Source organism: Marmota monax, unplaced genomic scaffold, assembly GCF_021218885.2.
Source record: "Marmota monax isolate L192 unplaced genomic scaffold, Marmota_monax_Labrador192_F-V1.1 WCK01_AAM20220418_F8-fsc00025, whole genome shotgun sequence".
In the NCBI taxonomy this organism is placed as follows: Eukaryota; Metazoa; Chordata; class Mammalia; order Rodentia; family Sciuridae; genus Marmota; species Marmota monax.
In genome coordinates this window covers 1,931,784-1,953,952 of record NW_026691950.1, presented here as the reverse complement: position 1 = coordinate 1,953,952, position 22,169 = coordinate 1,931,784, and the positions used below count along the sequence as shown (strand labels likewise).

General features: G+C 37.9%; 1 protein-coding gene across 4 annotated transcripts in view; it reads left to right on the top strand.

Moving 5' to 3' along the window:
• The first annotated feature begins 259 nt into the window (after positions 1–259).
• Positions 260–22,169, top strand: part of Pds5a (PDS5 cohesin associated factor A) — a 143,702-nt gene continuing 121,792 nt past the window's right edge. For 2 of the 4 annotated variants that reach the window (XM_046451779.2, XM_046451993.2), the window contains exons 1-2: positions 260–402; positions 1,255–1,432. In XM_046451779.2, the coding sequence (XP_046307735.1) occupies positions 1,295–1,432 (138 nt within the window). In that variant the 5' untranslated portion in view covers positions 260–402; positions 1,255–1,294. Of the gene's footprint in view, positions 403–503; positions 654–1,254; positions 1,433–22,169 lie in introns of those variants that run through there. The other 2 variants (XM_046451850.2, XM_046451919.1) reach the window with 2 other exon arrangements.

The window sequence follows — 22,169 nt, the reverse complement described above, 5'->3', positions numbered from 1 at the left end:
GTGTACGACGCGCCGGCTCCCGGGGGCTCGGACGGCCGGGCGCGCGCCGCGTCTAGGGGTGTCTAGGTCCCGGTCGGCACTAGGTGCGGGCGGGCGGGCCGCGGGGGTCCGGGGCGGACACACGCGCACACGCTCCCGGAGGAGCCTTCTCCGAGGCTGCTCTTCCTCGGCCAGACGGAGAGCGGCACTGTCTCCCCGCCCAGCGCATACTCGCCCCGCGTCTCCCCCCGCGGCGGCTGCTCCTCCTCGGCACCGCCAGCCCCAGCGCCGCTCCGGGGCGGGCGGGCGGGCGGCGGCGGGACCCGCGGAGCCGCTTTGTGTGCAGCCCGACGAGGGGCGGCGGCGCAACCACCTGACAGAGGCCCGGGCGCTTGATGCACCTTCCGCCCGCATGAGTAGGAGGTAAAGGCGGCGGCGGCTCGGCTCCCGCCCTCGGCTGGTGGAGGGAGGGGACGGAAGGGGAGAGCGGAGGGGGGGGGCGCGGGTCCGAGGCCCGGCGGGGTTGCCCGGAGGTGCCGCTGAGGCCTCGGCGGTGCCGGGTGGCGCCCAGTGGCCGGGGCCAAGAGAAGCCGCTGGGATCCCTCAGCCGAAGTTGAAGGAACAAAATGTGAAGTGCGGAGCCGCGTCAGCCGCTTCCTGGCGTGGGGTTGGGGGTGAGGGCGGCTTGTTTTCCCCTCCCGCGGGGGTGAGGAGCGGGACAGGGGAGGGGCGGGAGCGCAGCGGGGACTGCCCGGGCCCGGAATCTCAGCCGGGCGAGGGCGTTTTGTTCCCGGGAGCCGCGGCGGCGTGTGGGTCCGGTCGGGTCCCTAGTTTTGCGGCCTAAGCCGAGCCCTATAGGCCTCGCGTCTCCTTTCCCTGAGGGGAACGGCCGGGTGGGGACTCCGTGCTGCTCTCTGGCCGAGACCGGGCCTTGGGATCCTCGCCGGCCTCCCCCGGCTGACAAACTTAAGACCTTGGTGCTCGGGGGTACATTTCATTGTGAAAGGCGGAATGGGAAACTCTGGCCGCTGCTCGGCGCCTCCTGCGGCCGTGGTGGCTGGTGCCTGGGAGCCCCGCGGGCCCCTGGCTGGCGCGGGTGTGGGCGACGGGCCGTCGGTGGGGTCCGGGCCCCGGGACCGGGCGGATGAACAGTCTGCCTCCGGGTTCCCGGCCCCGGGGGAGAAAGAACCCGTTCCAGATTAGAGATTTTTGAAATGAAAAAAGAGGTTACAAAGTCGCCCCTTTCCCGCTGAACTTTGGTTTTCTGACCGATAGAGGCCGGTAGAGGACTGTGAAAGAAAAGTTGTCCCCCAGGATGGACTTCACCGCGCAGCCCAAGCCTGCCACTGCCCTGTGTGGCGTCGTGAGTGCGGACGGGAAGATCGCTTACCCTCCGGGAGTAAAGGAAATCACAGACAAGATCACCACCGACGAGATGATCAAACGACTGAAGGTAAGGTCTGAACCGACTATTCGCACTCAGAGATGTTTTTCAGACTCTGTCTCCTGTGGTATTACTGCACTACTCGGCCTGGCCTTACAGTTCAGCTACCAAGGTCCCCCCTGCACCCCTTCTTCTCATTTTATCTCTTCTAAAAGGTATTTGTTCTGTCTTGAATACATCTTTGAATAAGTTATGTAGGGAAATGACTTACGGGAAATTAAAAAGGAGTGTGATTTTAAAGAAAATATTACTGTTTTTCAAGCATAAGAATTCAGGTGTTTGTAAAGTACTCCCCCCACACACACCCCGTGAATATTTCGTTTTATGAGACTACTGTTTAAGTAGCTGTCATTCTTAAGTGTAGGCAGTAATTTGCCTAGGAACATTTCTGTTTTCATCAGCATCTGAGAAGTTTATAATCAGATGTGTGCTTAAACATTGACAGAAAGTACTGGTTTTTCAAAATTCAGACTTAAGGTGATGACTTAAGTTCCTGTGTTTATTTGAGCTTAAGAAAGAGTGTTGCTCTTTTTATGAGACCTCAACTTATTTAGTATAAGTATGGTGGTCATGTGAATTTCAACTTTAAGTTGATCAGTTCTTTGCTTTCCATTCCATGGACATAGATTGTGGTCACAGCCATTCTTGTGTGATCATCTTGAAGCAGTGGTTCTCAATTAGGGCAGCTTTGACCCCCAGGGAATATTAAAGGCAATGCCAGAGAATTTTGGTTGTCACAATTTGGGTTAGATTAGGGAAAGACCTGAGGCAGATCAGCTAGGAAAATGTTCAACACGGTAGTCTAGGTAAAAGATGTTAAAATCTTGCAAATAGTGCTATGACAGTGGGGATAGAGATAAGGAATGTTCAAGGGAAGTTTCAAAGTTAAAATCAGACATAGTGGGAGGTGACGGAAGAAACAATCTGGTGATTTTTCTTACTTGAACAACTTGGTGAATTTGTGGGAACTGATCTTGCCTCTTTTTTCTTAGAGTTTAGTACAGTACCTGGTAAATGTATACAATGTTGTTCTAAAGTATTCCTATAGTTTCTAAAATCTAATTAGACTCTTCAGTTTGTTGCTTTTTTGGAAGGGATAAGACACAGTTTCACTAAAACAGCTTTTTTTTTCCCTCTCCAAATTTTTAGTGGTACTGGGGGTTGAACCCAGAGCCTCACATGCTAAAGCATGCATTCTACCATTGACTTATACTCTGCAGCCTAAAACAAATTTTGATACCAAAGATTAGACATGAATTGAGGTACTTAATTTTGGGAGCAGGGTACTAGGGATTGAACCCAAGGTATTCTATTACTCAGTTAGACCCCCCCACCCCACACACACACACCTTTTTTTGTTATGGGAGTGTTGAACCTAGGGATGTTTAACCTCTGAGTTACATCCCTAGCCCTTTTTATTTTTTGAGACAGGGTCTAGCTAAGTTACTGATGGTGGCCTTAAACTTTCAATCCTCTTGCCTCAGCCTCCTGAGTCACTGGGATTACAGTCATTCCACCACACCCAGCTCCCAGTTTTTTGTTTTGAAATAGGGATCTCACTAGGTTTCTGAGGCTGACCTCCAACTTGTCCTCCTGCCTCAGCCTCCCAACCTGCTGGAATGAGGTATTTAATTGATGCTTCTTAAAGTTATTCTAGGTGTTTTGAGTGAGAACCTGAAAAATTGTGAAATATAAAGCTAAATAAGAAGTTTATAGATGTTAAATTTTATTTTCCAATTAAGAATATTCACACACTTAATTCTAGTGGTGAATAATTGATTGAAAGTGGAAAATTAGGGGCTGGGGATGTGGCTCAAGCGGTAACGTGCTCGCTTGGCATGCGTGGGGCGCTGGGTTCGATTCTTAGCACCACATAAAAATAAAGATGTTGTATCCACCGAAAACTGAAAGATAAATATTAAGAAATTCTCTCTTCTCTCTCTCTCTGTCTCTCTCTCTCTTTAAAAAAAAAAGTGGAAAATTATATCTTTATATTTTCCACTTGAAATAGGTTCAGTATCAGAAATACTGTTAACTATAAGTGGACATATAACCAAATCTAGGATGAGCATTGGGTTAGGCTATTTGTTATGAGTTCTTTTGGGAGTTATAATTGACATAACATTTTAGCCAATTTGAATGTCCAACTGCCAAAATTTTGTTATTCTTTTTATTGTGTATTCCTCCTGCTTTTCTTTTTGTATGTTTTTACAGAGTGCTTTTTAGGGATTCCTGTTGATATAAAGTATTATTGTCTCATTGGAACTGTAGGGCTTCATTGTTGTTGTTTTATAGTGTTGGTGATGAAACCCAGGTCTTTGTGCATGTTAAATACTCACTTTTTCTCTGAGCCACATTGCTCAGTCCAGAATTTTTTTTAATGTAGATTTTAAAAAAATATTTTTTAGTTGTTGATGGATCTTTATTGTATTTATTTGTATGTGGTGCTGAGAATTGAATCCAGTGCCTCACACATGTTAGGCAAGGATCATAATCCCAGCCCTTAATGTAGATTTTTAGCAATATTAACTATTTTAACATTTTGACAGCTTTTTTTTATTAGAACATTAGTTATGGGTAAATTTTATAAATCAGTAGTTTATTATTATAACATAGCAACAGTTTCTAATGCTGTATAAATATAGAGGGCTTAAAGGCAAGTAAAATCTTGGTCAAAGGAATCCAGAAATGTTTGATTTATTCTCTTCAGTTGTTAAGAAGGAACAAGCGTATTTTCAGCAGAATCATAATTTTAAAGTTAGAGGATTTTAAAAGAAATTCTGGAACCATCCTTACTTTACAGATGACAAAAGTTAAGCCCAGAGTGGCTAAGGAACATTTATCACTAATCACTATCAATCATAGGGCAGGTTACTGGCAGACTCAGGGCAATAGCATTTTTATTTTGGTTCTTAAATAACTTGCTGCTTGCTTTTTTTTTTAATTAAATCCCAGGATTGAAACCCTGGATGCTTTACCACTAAGTTGCATCCACAGTCCTTTAGTTTTTGTTTTGAGACAGAATGTCTGCCTTGTTGCCCAGACTGGCCTCAAACTTGCAATCACAATCCTTCTGCCTCAGCCTCCCAAATTGTTGGGAATTATAGGCATGTGCCACTGTACCTCATACTTGTGATCTTCTGCCTCAGCCTCCTGAGTAACTGGGATTAAGATTTGTGCCATTGTCCCTGTCATTTCAATTATTTTTAAGTTTATATTTATGTGATGTTAAGGACGTTCATATTGTTATACAACCATTACTACCAAACCATCTCCAGAGAACTTTTTCATCTTTGCCAACTGATACTGTACCCTTAAGCACTAACTCCCATTATTCTCTTCCCCCAGTCCTTGGCAATCACTGTTTTACTTTTTGTCTATGAATTTAACTACTCTAAAATACATGAAATCTCATGTATGTAAAACCATGCAATATTTATCCTTTTGTGATAGGCTTATTTTACTTAGCATAATGTCTTCAAGGTTTATCCATCTTGTAGCATGTGTCAGAATTTCTTTCCTTTTTAAGAATTCCTTTTCAACCAACAATAAAAAATTAAAAAAAAAAAAAAGAATTCCTTTTTAAGTATTCCATTGAGTGTATGGATCACATTTTGTTTCTGCATCATTCCTCAATTGTCACTTTTGGCTCTTGTAAGCAGTTTTGATTACATCACAGTTTTGTGGAACATAAATTCAGACAGGGTTTGGCATGCATATACTTTTTTTGGATGCTAGGCACACTTGTTGATAATCTATTGGTAATTAGGCTGATCTATAGAATCCACAGTGGTTTCATTTAAACACTTTTTTTTTTTTTCCTTTGGTACTGGGGGTTAAACTCTGGGGCACTTTACCACTGAACAACATTCCTAACCTTTTTATTTTTTATTTTTATTTATTATTATTTGGTACTAGAGATTGAATTCAGGGGTGCTTAATCACTGCACCACATCCCTAGACCTTTTTATATTTTATTTAGAGACAGGGTCTCACTAAGTTGCTTAGAGCTTCACTAAGTTGCCAAGGCTGGCTTTGAACTCAACAATCCTTCTGCCTCAGCCTCCTGAGTCACTGGGATTACACGCACATGCCACTACACCCAGTTTTTATTTTTTATTTTGAGGCAGGATCTCCCTAAGTTGCTAAGGCTGGACTTGAACTTGTGATCCTTCTACCTCACCCTCGGAGTCACTGGGATTACAGGCATGAGCCACCATATATGACATTTCACTTAAACGTTTGATGGTCTTAGTGACAATAGTTGAAAGTTTGTACTCAGCTGCTCCTTTTTCTATTTATGATGTAGTCTTAGGGTTTCTCCACCAGAGTAGCTGGACTTGTCTCCAAGACACCATAGTTGCCAGTACTTGATCTAGGATTGGTAGTATCACTTCTACCTTACTGAATTGATTAATCAGCCCAACTTACATTCAAGGGGAGAAAAAGTTGACTCTACCTTATTTTTTGTGGTGCTGGGGATTGAACACATAGATAAATGTACTACCTTTGAGCTAGGCGTCCATCTCTATTCACCTTTCAATGGAAGAAGTAGGAAAGAATTTGTAGCCATCTTTAATATGCCATAGGAGTTCTCATGACAAGTCAAAGTGTACTGATTGTTTACTTTGTAGTTACAAATTTGAAAAGCATTTTATTTCAAAAACAATAGTATATATTCATAGGCACCTAGCTTGATTTATAAAGTTAAAAAGCTGTAAGAAAAAGTTGTAGGATTTTTTTTTTTTTTTTAAGAAGGGGGAGGGTCTCATTTATGTTGCCTAGGCTGGCCTTGAACTTGAACTCCTGGGCTCAAACACCCAGGGCCTTGTGCATGATAGTTAGGTGCTCCACCACTGAGCTATATCCCCAATCTCTTAGACTAGGTAGTCCTTCCACTTATTGGGAGAGGGAAGGCTTCCTTAACAAGACACTTTTGAAGCATTCATGTTATATATCTTATAGTAATTCCATAATTGGATTTATCTCATTTCCTCATGCCTAGACTTAGGTTAAACTTTTTTGGGGGGGCAAATACACTAAAGTAGTATTGTATATTTCCCTTTGTATCATATTGGGTCACATGTCATAGATTATTTATTTTTTTAAATGAATTATATTAATGTCTTTATTTCTTTTCAGACTCAAATTGTCCCAAATATGTGTGCTGGCTCTGGTGTCCTTTTGAAACATCTAGTATCCTTTTGACATGTCTATGAGTCTTAAAGCACATTATTTTCTAGTATAAGGTATTCTTCATTTTGTTTTCCTTGCTCCAGATTTGTTTATTTTGCTACTAGGGATTGAACCCAGCTGAGCATTTTTTTTTTTTTTTTTTTTTTTAAATTTTAAGCCCTTTTTTAAAATTTTAAGACAGGGTCTCACTAAGTTGCCCAGGCTGAAATTTGCAGTCCTTCTGCTTTAGCCTCCTAAGTAGCTGAATTACAGGCATGCAATAACATACCTGGTTATTTTATGTTTGTTTGTTTTAACCATAATAAAAATGTTTGTCAGTGGAAATGAAAAAGGCCACCACCAATAAATAAACATAGATACGTACATGGAATACAACCATAAAGAAATTAACTGTATATTAAAATAATTCAAATTTGGGCTGGGGTTGTGGCTTAGCAGTAGAGCACGCACCTCGCACGTGTGAGACCCTGGGTTCGATCCTCAGCACAACATAAAAATAAATAAGCAGAATAAAGATATTGTGTCCATGTATAACTAAAAAAATATTTTAAAAAGTAAATTCAAGTAATTCACAAACATGGTACTTTATGTACCCTTTATGCGACAAAAAGAACAGTAAAGAAATCTTGGGGGCTGGATTGTGGCTCAGAGGTAGAGCGCTCGCCTAGCATGTGTGAGGCACTGGGTTCGATTCTCAGCACCACATAAATATAAAGATGAAAGGTATTGTGTCCACCTATAAGTAAAAAATAAATACTTTAAGAAAAAAAAAGAAAAAAAGAAAGAAATCTTGGGAGCTGGGTGCAGTGGCACACGCGTGTAATCCCGGTGACTTGGGAGGCTGAAGCAGGAAGATCACAAGTTTGAACTCAGTTTCAGCAATATAGCGAGGCCCTAAGCAACTTAGTAAGACCCTATCTCAAAATAAAAAAATGAAAAGGGATGGGTTGTGGCTAAGTGCCCCTGGTTTTAATCCCTGGTAGATAGATAGGATTCAGGGTTTTAATCCCATTGATAGATAGAATTCAGGATATAGCTCAGTGGTAAAGTGCCCTTGGGTACAAACCCCAGTATCAAAAAAAAAAAAAAAAAGAAAAAAAAGAAATCTTGTGGGCTGGGGACATAGCTCAGTAGGAGAAAGTGTGTACTTAGCATGCATGATATTCTGGGTTCTATTCTCAGCACTATTAAAAAAAAAAAAAGATGGGGCTGGGGTTGTGGCTCAGCGGTAGAGCGCTCGCCGTGCATATACGGGACCCTGGGTTCGATCCTCAGCACCACATAAAAATAAATAAGTGAAATAAAGGTATTGTGTCCAACTACAACTAAAAAATAAATATTAAAAAAATAAAAATAAAAAAGAAATGAAGTCTTCTAAAAAATACTGGTAAAAGAAGATCTGAATTTAGTGTATTCTCACAGTAAGATAGTACTGATAATAAGTTCATCCATGTTATGGGAAACCAGGGTTTTTGCTGTAGAAAAAAAGGAGATACAAATATGGAATGGAGAAAGGATTAGAACTCTGGTGCTGAATTGCAATTGGAAGTATCAGACTGAACACTTGATTGATTGATATATTGATTAAATAAACTATTTTCTAGTTCTGTATTAATCTAAAAAACCTGAAGAAATTATATCTTAATAGCAATGCAAACACAATGTCAAATCTTGATTTATAAACACCATTCTCTAGTAAAATTAGATATAGGGCTCCTTGGAAAAAAATGACCTATTTAAATCTGGGGAAGGACCATGTGTGATGGCACACTCCTGTAATCCTAGCAGCTTGGGAGGATTAGGCAGTAGGATTGCAAGTTCAAGGCCAGCCTGGGTAATTTAATAAAACCCTTTCTGAAAATAAATATAAAAAGGGCTGGGGATATAGATCAGTGGAAGGGTGCCCCCGAGTTCAGTCCCTAGTACTGGGGGAACAAAATGTATGTTTGTATATATGTGTGAGTACATATATTAATATATATTTGTACATGTGTATGTAATATTTTATGTATGAATAAATACATATGTTAACCATTTTAGGTGTACAGTAGTGTTAATTATATGTATATTGTGTGCAACAGATATCTGGAACTTTTTTCCTTGCAAACTGAAACTTTACCTATTAAGTAACTTCTTTTCCCCTTATCCCAGCTCCTGGTATCCACTATTGTGCCTTCTCTTCTGTTTCCAAGTTTGACTATTTTAGATACTTAATAGGTAGACTTAAGCAGCATTTTTCCCCGCCTTTGGTAACTGGCTTATTTCACTTAGTATAATCCATGTTGTAACGTTACAATATATCCTTCTTTTATGGTTGAATAATCCATTTTCTTCACCTATCTTAAGTGTTTATACACACATACATACACACACACACACACACACATATTATGGAATACTGTTCAACCATGAAAAAGGTGAAAACCTTTTATTTGCAATAACAAGGATGAACCTAGAATACATTAAGTGAAATAAGTTAGGCACAGAAAGAAAGAAAAACACTGCATCATCTCATTCACATGTAGAATCTTTAAAAGTTGCTATCATAAAAGTTGAGAGTAATATATAATGGCTACCAGGGTGGAGCCGAGGGGAGGGATTGGTCAGCAGGTACAGTGCTAACAATATTAGGAAGAATAAGTTCTGATGTTTTATTGACTATAGTTAAAACAATAAAGTATTATGTATGTTGAAGTAGCTAGAAGAGGATTTGAGGCATCCTTGGCACAAAGAAGTGATAAATATTTAAAGTGATACATATGTTAACTACTCCGGTTTGATATACTAAATATCATATGGTAAAATGTGAACAATTATTATATGTTGATCAAAGGTGGGGCTGGGCTGTAGCTCAATAGCAGAGCACTTTCCTAGCAGTTGTGAGTCCCTGGGTTTGATCCTCAGCACATATAAAAATAAATAAAGGCATGCTGTCCATCTACAACTACAAAAAAAAATTTTTTTTTTTTAACGGGGCTGGAATTCAAACTATTTAGTTTGAAGAAATGAGGATAGGGATGGAATTTTAGTAATAGAGATAATGTTGAAACTTCAAGCCTTACTCAGATCTTAATTCATAACCTTGAATTAAATAGAAATTAGGTGTAGGTTTACTAAAAGTCATATGTAAAATAAGTAATATTGGTGTGTTTAAGGCCCATGATTTATATATCTATATCAGAAATCTCTATGGTGCTCACATTAGGGTAGGTTTAAGGACTTTAATGAATACTATTTCTGTTAGTTTCAGTTTTGGGAGTTAAAATGTTTAATTTAAACAGTTTGGCTAAGGTTGCTGGCACATGAAAATATGTCCCATTGAATGTCTTCATGAAAAAAGGATAAAAGAATGAGTGGTTTTTAAGCCATATGTAAAAGTCTAACAAGTTTGTTCAAGGCAATTCAAGAAGCTTCTAAGCCAGGCACTGTGGTGTGCACCTGTAATACCACCTACTCAGAAGGCAGAGGCTGGAGTATCACTTGAACCCATGAATGTGGGGCCAGCCTGTCAACAACATAGTGAGACCCTGTCTCTTAAAAAAAAAAACAAAAGTTTGAAAAACAACTCAGGCATTTGACCTGAGTTGTGCTAAATTGTGGTTTTATATGAATAATAAAGCAAAAGACTAGTCAGTTACAGTGAGCATCACCCTTTAATTGTGACCATTTTGTGGAGTCATTATTCTATGTCCTGACCAGATGACATCTTTTCTTTGAACTCTGTTAGTTGCTGAGATTAGTTGTCTGATACTAGATGTGAAGGCTGTAGGTGAATAAAATTTAAAAAGTGATTAGTAGAATTTTATGTACCTAGATTATTTAATGATAATATGAATTGGATTTTATAATTTATATATTCAATGTGTGCTTCCCCCACCCCCCCAAAAAAATCCTAACATTTCTGTAGTGAAAGTTCTCAGTAAACATTAGTAGTACATTGATGCAATTATTTCATTTTGTTAATATTTGAAAATTTTTAAGTTCAGTGGCTATGTATAAATGACCTATAATTTCAAGTGCTTGTTGAATTGAATATCCTTTGTCTAACTGTAATGAAATAGGTAGAAGTGAATTTCTTCAAAAAGAAAACCACTGAATAAAAGTATTTTTCTTAAGCTTTATGAAGATTGAGTTAATGTATATAAAGAGGCTATTTTGTTTCTGGTTGAAGTTATTTATAAAATATGTCTTCTTGAAGCGCATACCTAAATATCTTTGAAGAAGATTGTAAAAATTAGGCAGTAATAAAATTGTGTGTGTGTGTGTGTGTGTGTGTGTGTGTGCAAGTGCACGCGCGCACACACATTGGCAATTAAACCCAGGTCATTGTGCATGCTAAGCAAGCCCTCTACCAATGGAGCTATATCCTCAGCCCCTGAAATTTTTTTTTTTATATCTCTTTGGAATAATGTTATGTAATTTTGTCTATTCACTTCTTTAACTGCTATTTTATCAGATTGGTGGCGGGGATATAACTCACTGCCATTGTCTCACTTGTTCTATACATGTTTTTGTTGTTCATTTTTTAAAATAGACTTCTTTTTTTTTTTACTGCAGTTTTAGGTTCACAGCAAAATTAAGTGGAAAGTACAGAGAGTCCCCAACCCTGTCCCCAATCTTGTCCACTGGAGTGGTACATTTGTGAAGCAACCTTAACACATCATTATCACTTTTTTTCCTCCTGTATTTTTTAACATGGTAAATCCCAAATGCTTTATTTTATTTTTTAAATTTTAGATTTGTCATTGTCCATTAGGCCAAGGTGAGCTTGTCATTCACTCATCTTAAATGGATGCAGAGGATTCTAAATCTTGAAGATATCCAGCATGCTTTAATCTAGATTGATGGCTTTCAGAGTAAAAATCTGAGAAAAAAATTCCTAAATATCACGTATAGTGTTGTTTTTTTTTTTTAATTTTATTTATTTTTTTATTAGCTACACATGACATTACAATGATCTTGGCAATTCATACATTTGAATCATTGGGGTATAATTTCTCATTTTTCTAATTGTACAGATTGCAGAATCACACTGGTCATAGAGCCATATATATATATATATATATATATATATCATAATGTCTATTCTGCTGCCCTTCCTATCCCCCCTACTCCTCCCCTCCCCTCCCATCATTTCTCTCTATCCAATCTAATATGACAAACTTTTTTTTTCTTTTTCTCATCACAGCATCATACATGTATTCTGTATAACAATGAGTTTCTCCTTCCATCTTCCATGCAACTCCCCTTCTCCCTCTTTTTCCCTCCCACCTCTCTTCCCTATTTAGTGGTAGTCTTCTTCTCATGTTCTTCCTCCCTATCCCATTTTGAGTCATCCCCTTTATATCAGAGAAGACATTCGGCATTTGTTTTTTAGGGATTGGCTAACTTCACTTAGCATAATCTGCTCTAATGCCATCCATTTCCCTGCAAAGGCCATGATCTTGTTATTTTTTAGTGTTGAGTGATATTCCATAGTGTATAAATGCCACATTTTTAAAATCCATTCATCTATTGAAGGTCATCTAGGTTGGTTCCACTTTCTAGCTATTGTGAATTGTGCTGCTATAAACATTGATGTGGCTGTGTCCCTGTAGTATGCTCGTATAGTGTTTTTATAAAGAATCAGATACCCAGTAACAGGTCCCACCTGATTGCCTCATGTAAATTTAAGTATAGGAGTAGCTTAGTTATCTGAATTTTTTTTTTAACCTCTTGCTATATTTTAAATAAGCCCCTTACTTAAGACAGAAAAAAATACACCGAGAATCCCAGAAATACATTTGAGTTTCCTTATTGTTAAATGTCATTAGCTTTTCTCAAAAGTTTTGTCTACAAAGGATTTTTAAAATTAGATACAGATGTTTTACATTAAGTTCTGCGAGCACTGGGGAATATGCTTCAGTGGTAGAGTAGTTGTCTAGCATGCACAAAGTCCTGGGTTCAATTCTCACCATCGCCAAAATTAAATAGATAAATTCTGCCCAGAAACAAACTTTGTTTCCCAATTATTTTAAAGTGAAATCTATCCGAAAAATAATTGAATTTATTTAAAAGGCAGGTAGCTATGTATACCAGAACATCTTTTACCTCGTCTGGTGACAAATTATTTAGAATTCTGTATTAATCTACATTGATCCCTATGGAACTTCTGAATGAAAATGAACTCTTCATATGGCTTTATTACTTTTCACTTCACTTTAATTATTTGCAAAATGGGAGTGCTTGAAATATATGATGGTAGTTTAACAGAACATTTCAAATAAATAAATTGCTCTAGTAAGAGAGGTTGCCTTATTTTCTGATTGTCTTAAAGATTTTCTTTCGTTTTTTTCATACTGGGGATTGAACCCAGAACACTTAACCACTGAAACATATCCTCAGTCCCCCACCCCCCTTTTTTTTGAGACAGAGTTTTGCTAAACTGCTTAGGTCCTTGCTAAGTTGCTGAGGCTGGTCTCACATGAACTTGGGATCCTCCTCAAACTGCCTCAGCCTCCAAGATCCTGGCATGTGCCACTGCACCTGGCAATATTTTATTGACCGAGTGGAAAAAAAATTTTTAGTTGTCGATGGACCTTTATTTATTTATTTATTTATTTATTTATTTATTTATTTATTTATATGTGGTGCTGAGAATCGAACCCAGTGCTTCAGACATGCTAGGCAAGTGCTCTACCTAGCCCCAGGATTTTATTTATTTTTTTTTACTACGTCTTCTTTGGGATTCTTAGAATTTATTGGATCCATAGTTTATCTTTTGTTATTTTTGAAAGACATTCAACTGTTATCTCTTTTTTTCTCCTAATTTTAAAATTTATTCTTTTTAGTTATACATGATAGTAGAGTGTATTTTGACATATTTATACAGGCATGGAATACATTTTATTCTAATTAGGATTCCAGTCTTGTGGTTGTACACGATGTGGAGATTCACTATGGTGTATTCATATATGTACATGGGAAAGTTAAGTCGGATTCATTCCACTGTCTTTCCTATTCCTGTTACCCCACCCTTCCCTTCTTTCCCCTTTGTCTAATCTACTGAACTTCTGTTCTCCCCTGCCCACTTGTTGTATGTTAACATCCACATATCAGAGAGTACATTTGACCTTTGGTTTTTGGGGGATTGGCTTATTTTGTGTAGCATTATAGTCTCCAGATCCATTAATTTACCAGCAAAAGTAATAAAGTTGTTCTTTTTTGTGGCCAAGTAATATTCCATTGTGTATATATACCACATTTCCTTTATGCATTCATCTACTGAAGGGCACCTAGGTTGGTTCCATAGCTTAGCTATTGTGAATTGAGCTGCTATTAACTTGATGTGGTGTGACACTGTATTATCCTGATTTTAAGTCCTTTGGTTATATACCAAGAAGTGGGATAAATGGTGGTTTCGTTCCAAGTTTTCTGAGGAATTTCCATACTGCTTTCCATAGTGGTTGCACCAATTTGCTACCCCACTAGCAATGTATGAGTGTACCTTTTCCCCCACATATTGCCAAGGTTTATCAAACATTATTTCTTAAAGGATTCATTCCTAATCTTTTCTTTCTTTCATCTTGACATTGTTTGATAGTTTAGATGAGTATCCATTTCTCTGCCCAAATTCCCCTTGTTTATGAATGTTGTCCACCTTTTCCAGTATACCTTTTCCCCCCACTATACCTTTAAACATACTAATAATCATAAGTGTTTTTTTTTTCTTTTTTGGTGCTGGGAATTGAATCCATTGCCTCATGCATACACACACTACCACTGGACTACACCTCCAGTTGTTATTTTAAAGCCCCTTCCTGATAGCTTTAACATTTGGGCCACCTCTGGCTCTAGTTTTATTGACTGACTTATCTCTTGACAGTAGGTTACCATTACCCCTTGTTTTAGACTGAGTGCTGGACGTTATGTATAAAAGAATAGTAGACTCTGAGGAGGTGAATTATAATTTATGACAAGAAATAAACCTCTCTTTTGTTAGGCTTTTAGTTTGGGGAACTAATCAATTTTAGTCTGATTGAGCTGTGTTCTCTATATTTTGCCTTATCAATTTGTATGTGTCATTCATTAATCTCTCTTTTGTGTGTATCTGGTGCTGAGGATTGAACGCAGATTGTGCATCCTAAGCAAACACTGTACAACTGAGTCGTATCCCCAGTCTCATCAATCAGTTTTTAAAATGTATTTCACTGTAAGTTGCAGTTATTAGTACATTTCACTCCTAAGCACTTCAGTATGATTATGATTAATTAAGAGTTCACCTGGCTGGGTGTAGTGGTACACACCTGTAATCCCTCCCAGTGGCTCTGGGGGCTGAGGCAGAAGGATCATAAGTTGAAGGCCAGCCTCAGCAAAAGCAAGGTGCTAAGCAACTCAGACCCTGTCTCTAAATAAAATAAAAAATAGGGCTGGGGTTGTGGTTTAGTGGTGAAGTGCCCTTGGGTTCAATCCCCGTTGCCAAAAAAAAAAAAAAGTTCACCTGGGCTTAGTGGTACAAACCTGTAATACCAGAACTATTTGGAAGGGTGAGGCAGGAAGAATGAAACAAGGTCAGCTTGAGCAATGTAGTGAGACTATCTTTAAAAAAAATTTTTTTTTTTTTTAAAAGAGCTGGGGGGATGCAGCTCAGTGGTAGAGTACTTGCCTGCACGTGTGAGACACTGGGTTTGGTTCTCAGCACTGCACATAAATAAATAAATAATAAGGGCTCATTCACACACACACACACACAAAAAAGAACTGAGGATGTAGCTCAGCATACAAGAGGCCCTGAATTGAGTCCCCAGTTCAGCAAAAAGAATTCAGTATCAGTTTACAGTTTTGGGGGGAAGAAGGGTAAAACAGTGCAAAGCAGATACATTAATTGTTACATCTGATGAGTTTATTTTTTTTAAGTACATTTATTTTATTTTTATGTGGTGCTGAGGATCAAACCCAGTGCCTCACATGTGCTAGGCAAGCGCTCTACCACTGAATCACAATCCATCCCCCTGATGAGTTTTTTTAACAGATGCATACTCTTGTGTACTCAAACTCTTTAACAAGATCATGGAACTTCCCGGCATGGTGGTGCACACTTATAATCTCAGTGGCTTAGGAAGCTAAGGCAGGAGGATTGCAAGTTCAAAACCAACCTCAGCAAAAAGCAAGATGCTAAGCAACTCAGTGAGACCCTGTCTCTAAATAAAATACAAAATAGGGCTGGGGATGTGGCTCAGTGGCTGAGTGCCCTTGGGTTCAATCCCCAGTACAGGGGGTGAGGGGATAATAGAACATTACCATCACCACAAAAGTTCCCTCATGCCTCAGTCATTCCCTGCCCTTATATCACCCCTATGTAGGCAACCATTTTTCTGATTTTTTTTTTTTTAAGCTTAGTTTCTTTTGTAATGATATTGGGATACAACCCAGGGCCTCAACTACTGTGTTAAATCCCCAACCCTTTTATTTTTTTACCTCCCAAAATTGGGGATTGAACCTAAAAGTGCTCTCCCCCTGAAGTACATCCCCAGTCCTTTTTTAGATTTTGATGCACTCTCGCTGGCTTCAGTCTTGCAGTCCTCCTACACTTGCAAGTCACTGAGATTAAAGGCCTGTGCCACCATGACCAGCTTTCAACCTTTTAAAAAAATTTTTGAGACCAGAATCTTGATGAGTTGCCCAGTTTGGCTAAAACTCCTTCCTCAACCTCACAAGTAGGTAGGATTTCTGGTGTGTAACACTTTACCCAGCTAGTATGTACTCTTGTGCAGGCCCTCTTTCACATCTTTCTGAAACTCAACAATGTTGTATATATTGTTAGTTTGTAACTTTTTATAGCTAATTATTATTCTATTGTATGACTATGCCAATTTGTTTTGCCATTCTCTTATTGATGTTTAGGATTGCTTGCAGTTTACACTTATGGATAAAGGTGTTGTGAACATTCCTGTACAAGTTTTCTGTTGAATATAGGCTTTATCTTGGGTAAATACTTAGGAGTGTAATCATAGGGTTATAAAATAGATTGTTTTTTTAAGCAGCTTCCACTCTTTCCTAAATTGGTTGTACTGTTTTACTTTCCTCCCAACAATGTATGTGATATATTTTCAAGGGGTGCGGGGGGGGGAGAGACAGAGAGAGAGAGAGAGTGTGTGTGTGTGTGTGTGTGTGTGTGTGTGTGTGTATGTGTACTGGGAATTGAACCCAGGGGAACTTTACCACTGAGCTACATTGTCAATTTTATTCATTCATTCATTCATTCATTTATGGTGCTAGGGATTGAACCTTGCATGTGAGGCAAGTACTCTATGAACTGAGCTATATCCCCAGCCCTTATTTTTATTTTTTATTTTGAGACAGTGTCTTGCTAAGTTGCTGAGAGTCTCACCAAATTGCTGAGGCTGACCTCCAATTTGAAATCCTCCTGCCTCAGCCTCCTGAGTTGCTAGGATTACAGGTGTGTACTACCATGCCTAGCCTTTATTTTTTTTTTTTAATATTTATTTTTTTTAATTGTAGTTGGACACAATACCTTTATTTATTTTATGTGGTGCTGAGGATCGAATCCAGGGCCTCATACATGCTAGGCTCTTCCACTGAGCCACAACCCTAGCCCTATTATCTTTTTTTAATTTTTAATTTTTTAATTTGTTCTAATTAGTTATACATGACAATTGAATGCATTTTGACACATTGTACACAAATGGAGCACAGCTTTTCATTCCTCTGGCTGTACATGGTGTAGAGTCATACCAGTAGTGTAATCATACATGTATTAATAATGTTTGTCTCATTCTCCCCGTCATCACAGCCCCACCTCTCCCCTCATTCTCCTCTGCACAGTACAAAGTTCTTTCATTTTTCCCTATACTCCCCACCATGGATCAGCCCCCTGCTTATCAGAGAAAACATTCGGGTTTTGGATTTGGGGGATTGGCTTATTTTATTTAGCATAATATTCTCTATAGTTCCATCCATTTACCTGCAGATGCCATAATTTAATTCTTCTTTAAGGCTGAGTTATATTTCATTGTTTATATGTACCATGTTTTCTTTATCCATTCATCTGTTGAAGGACATCTAGGTTGATTCCATGGTTTAGCTCTTGTGAACTGAGCTGCTATAATTCTTTGTTTACATTGCTTATATTGGGCTACCTTTTTTAAATCTGTTTAGGAAGGGGCTTATCAACTCTTGTTCTTTCTAAAGACCTAACTTTTGGTTTTGTTAGTTTTCTATTTCATTAAGTTCTGTTCTTTATCATTTCTTTCCTTCTACTAAGTTTGGGTTTTCTAACTCAGGGTTTTTCAGTTTCAGTTTCAGTTGCTATTTTAGACTAGATAATTCTTTGGAGAGATGTCTCATGCCTATTAGATGAGAATACCAATCCTTTGCCGCAGGTCGCAGGTTCGTTCCCCGTACAGGCCACCATCTGCTGCAGTCTGGCTGCAGCAAAATAACTGGGGGGTGACGAGCAACTTGTGTAGATTGATACAGCAGGAGTGGGAGCCGTTTATTGTAGGACCAGAGGGGTATATATACATTACACACAGCTTATCTTAATTAACATAAACTAGATACAGCAGTCAACCAATAAAGAATCTCCACACTCAATGGCTCGCTGGCGTTACTTCACAAACCACTCCCTCTGCAAAATGCCAGGCGCCATCTTGACTTGTTTACAGACTCTAACAATCCTTCAACTTCTAAATATTTGGAATATTTGTAATTATCTGATTGTTAATCACTTCTAATTGAATTCTACTGTGGATAAAAAATTTATTCTGTATTTTTAAAATCTATTAATAGTTTTTTTTTTTTAATATTTATTTTTTAGTTTTAGGTGGACACAATATCTTTATTTTGCATTTATGTGGTACTGAGAATCGAACCCACTGCCTTGTGCATGCTAGGCAAGCACTCTACACTGAGCCACAACCCCAGCCCTATTAATAGGTTTTGAAATCTATTAAGATGTGTTTTTCTGTATACCTCTGTATTGCAGCACTGTTCACAATAGCCAATCTGTGGAATCAGCCTGGGTGCCTGTCAGCTGATGAATGGATTAAGAAAGCATGCTATATAGGCACGATAGAATATTATTCAGAAATAAAGAAGAATAAAATCATGTTATTTTCAGGAAAATGGATTGAACTGTAGATCATTATGTTAAGTGATATAAGCCAGACACAGAAAGACAAGTATCACGTTTTCTCTCATATATAGACATGGAAAAATAAAGATGACCTGAAAGTAGAAGAGGAACTATTAGGGAAGAGAAAGGGGGCCAAAGGGGAAAGCAAGAGTAGGGAGGGTAGATATAATTGAAACATGAAATGTCTTTGTGAAACCCATTAATTTGTACAGTTAACAGGAGTTAATGTTTATAGTAAAAACAAATAAATACATTTAAAAGATTTGGGGTTTTTGCTCAGTGTATGACCTATCTTGTCAAACATATGGTAATTTATGTTTGTTACATCTTCCCAATAAATTGGCCCTTTTATTTAGCCTTCTGAAATGTTCCTGATATCTAAACTGCAGACATAAAACTTTTTATACTGTCTACCTGCTTTACAAATTTTTCTTTACATGGTATTTTCAAAATGTATCAAGCATATGGTTGGGTCATGCTTTTCTTTCTATTTGTAATTTTTCATCAACTTTGTCCATCTTTGCCTTAAAACTGGAGTGATAGTTCACTTACATTTAATATAATTTGGTTGGATTTATGCCTATCATTTTGAACTTTTTTAGAATTCTATTTTAATTTTCCATTGGCTTTGAAGGTATACTCCCTCTGCTGTGTATATGTGTGTGCACGTGTCTGTCTTTGTTTGCATTAAACATTGCAATACATATTTTTAACCTTTTTTTTTTTTTTTTTTGGTATTGGGGATACCAAAAACTCAGGGGAACTTGACCACTGAACCATATCCAGCCCTATTTTATTTAGAGACGGGGTCTCACTGAGTACCTCAGCATTGCTGAGGATGGCTTTGAACTACTATCCTCCTGCTTCAGACTCTGGAGCTTTGGGGATTACAGGTGTGTGCCACTGTGCCCGGCTCATATCTTTAACCTTTTATAGTCATAGATATTTTTTTACTACTTGTGTAAAATTTAAGATCCTTTCATTAAGATGAGTTCATTTACCCCACCACTGACCGTTATGCTATAGTTTTCATATGAATAACAGCTACATAAATGACAAACCCCACATTAAACATCAAAGTGACTTTTCATTAAAAAGTTTTGTATTTTTTATCCTTTTCCAAACATCAGATATTTCACCTGATGATAATATTCAGTTGAAGAACTCTTAGCATTTTTTAAAATAGTATATAAGATTCTTAATTGACAATTTCAGAGCTGTGATGACATTAGTCCACTGACTTTCCAGCAGTTTTTGATAAGAAGTCATCCATTGGTTATATGTAATTTTGTTCCCTTGTATGTAATGTGTCGTTTTTCTCTAGTTGCTTTCAATGTATTTCTTTTTCTTTTTCTTTTTTTCTACAGTTTTACTCTGATGTGCCTAGGTATGGGTTTCTCCCATGTTTGTGGTGTTTGGCTTTATTGAGCTCCATGGATTTGGAAATTTGTCTTTTACCATTTTGGGGAACTTTTTTGGTGATTATATCCTCACCCCTACCACAACTTTCTCTTTTTTCTTTTTAGGATCTATTAACACATATCGTAGTTCTTTTAATTTTCTTTTCATTACCCCTCAGTTCACTGGACTCTTTTTGTCTTTCTGCAGTCTTTTCTTTCTCCATTCTTCATATTTGATATTTTCTTTTGATTTACTTTCAAGTTTTAAGACTTTTTCTTCTTTTATCTTCAGTGAGAGATAACAGCCTCATTTTCCATTGTAAAGTTGTATTTTTTCCCAAGGGACTTGAGAGAAATGTGGTGCTGAGTGTATTTTTTTTCCTGTTTTTATAAAAAAGACATAACTTACATATAGTAAAGAGCATACACTTTAAGTGCAATACTTTTTATACTCATAGCCCTATCCAGATTAAGATGTAGAATATTTCCGCACCTGGACAATTGCCTTGTGTCTCTTTCCTGGAGATAACAGGTATTCATCTGATCTTTATCAGTGTGTTTTGCCTTCGAACTTCATATAAATGGAGTGATGCAATATGTACTCTTTTATGTTAGACCTGTTTGCTGAATGTTGTCTGAGATTCATCCATATCAGTACAGATTGCAATAATTCTTTTTCATTGTGAGCATATTGAGATTTATCCACAATTCTGTTACTATGTGAGTTGTTAGTTTTTTTGCTTTATAAATAACACTGCCGTGAACAATGTATGCGTTTTTGAGTAGAGGTAAGGACTCATTTATCTTGGCTACATACCAGGGGTTGGCAGACATTTGTAAAAGGTCAAATAGTAAATATTATATGTTTTTTGGGTCAAGAGTGTACTATAACAAGACTGGAATTTTTCTAGTAATGAGAATGGAATTCTCTTGGGTTAGAAATAACATTTTGCTCAGTTGGGGTTCAAAGTTAGTGTTTTTTGCTGCTCCATAATGGGATTTTGTGTATTTCGTTTGAAAAAAAATTTTTTTTCACACAGATATTCCCAAATACTTTAATCCATCCATAAGTATATGGTTGTAATTGAGCATATTCATTGCTTGGAAGACATTTATAGAATTAGATTTTTTACCTGATTGCCTTTTAGCATGCCATTACAGAGCAGATTAATAGCTTCCTCTTGAAGGGTAAAATGGAAGCTCCTCAGTTGCACAGTGCACAGTGAACTTTGAAATAAGGAAATTTCATGTGCTTTTGCATTGAGGTCCTAAAAAATATATCTGGGAATTGTAGTTTAAGACAGTGAATGAAAATCTCACTTCTTATACTTATTGACAGCATAGGAATGAGCTTGACAGTGTTTGTGATTGAAACAAGGTTAGTTATTGAAATTACTTGATAGTAGTATTTTAATTTTCTTGTGGCAGTGAGAATCCAACCGACGACTTTGAGCATGCTAGATAAGTACTCTATGCCTGAGCTACATTCTCAAGCCCAGGACTTGAATATTGTATAGGCTTCACATTTAAAGTGGTTTTATACCTTAAAGTTACACCTTGAGAAACATTAACAAGTCTGTAAAAAAAAATTACTTTCCAAAACCATGTGTTTTTTTTTTTAAATACTAACATATAGTAGTAATTAAAGGGTATTGAATGCTGATGAAGCTGGACACCTAGAGTGATGTGGGCAGGAATAGCAAGAAAACAAGATGGAAGTCTCTCTTCCTTTTTTCTGCCTTCTAATTTCTCTGCTTCCTATTGAAAAATGTGATATGAGCTGGCTCTCAACGAAGTCTTGGAGGAGCTGGGGATATGGCTCAAGTGGTAGTGCACTTGTCTTAGCATGCGTGAGACACTGGGTTCTATTCTCAGCACCACATAAAAAAGAAAAAACAAAGATATTTAAAAAAAAAAAAAAAGAAGTCTGGGAAATGCCTTAATCCTAATCAGAATTGCTTTATATTTAACTTAGCTAGGTAGTCCTGAAACTTTATTCCCAAAGAATCCTGAC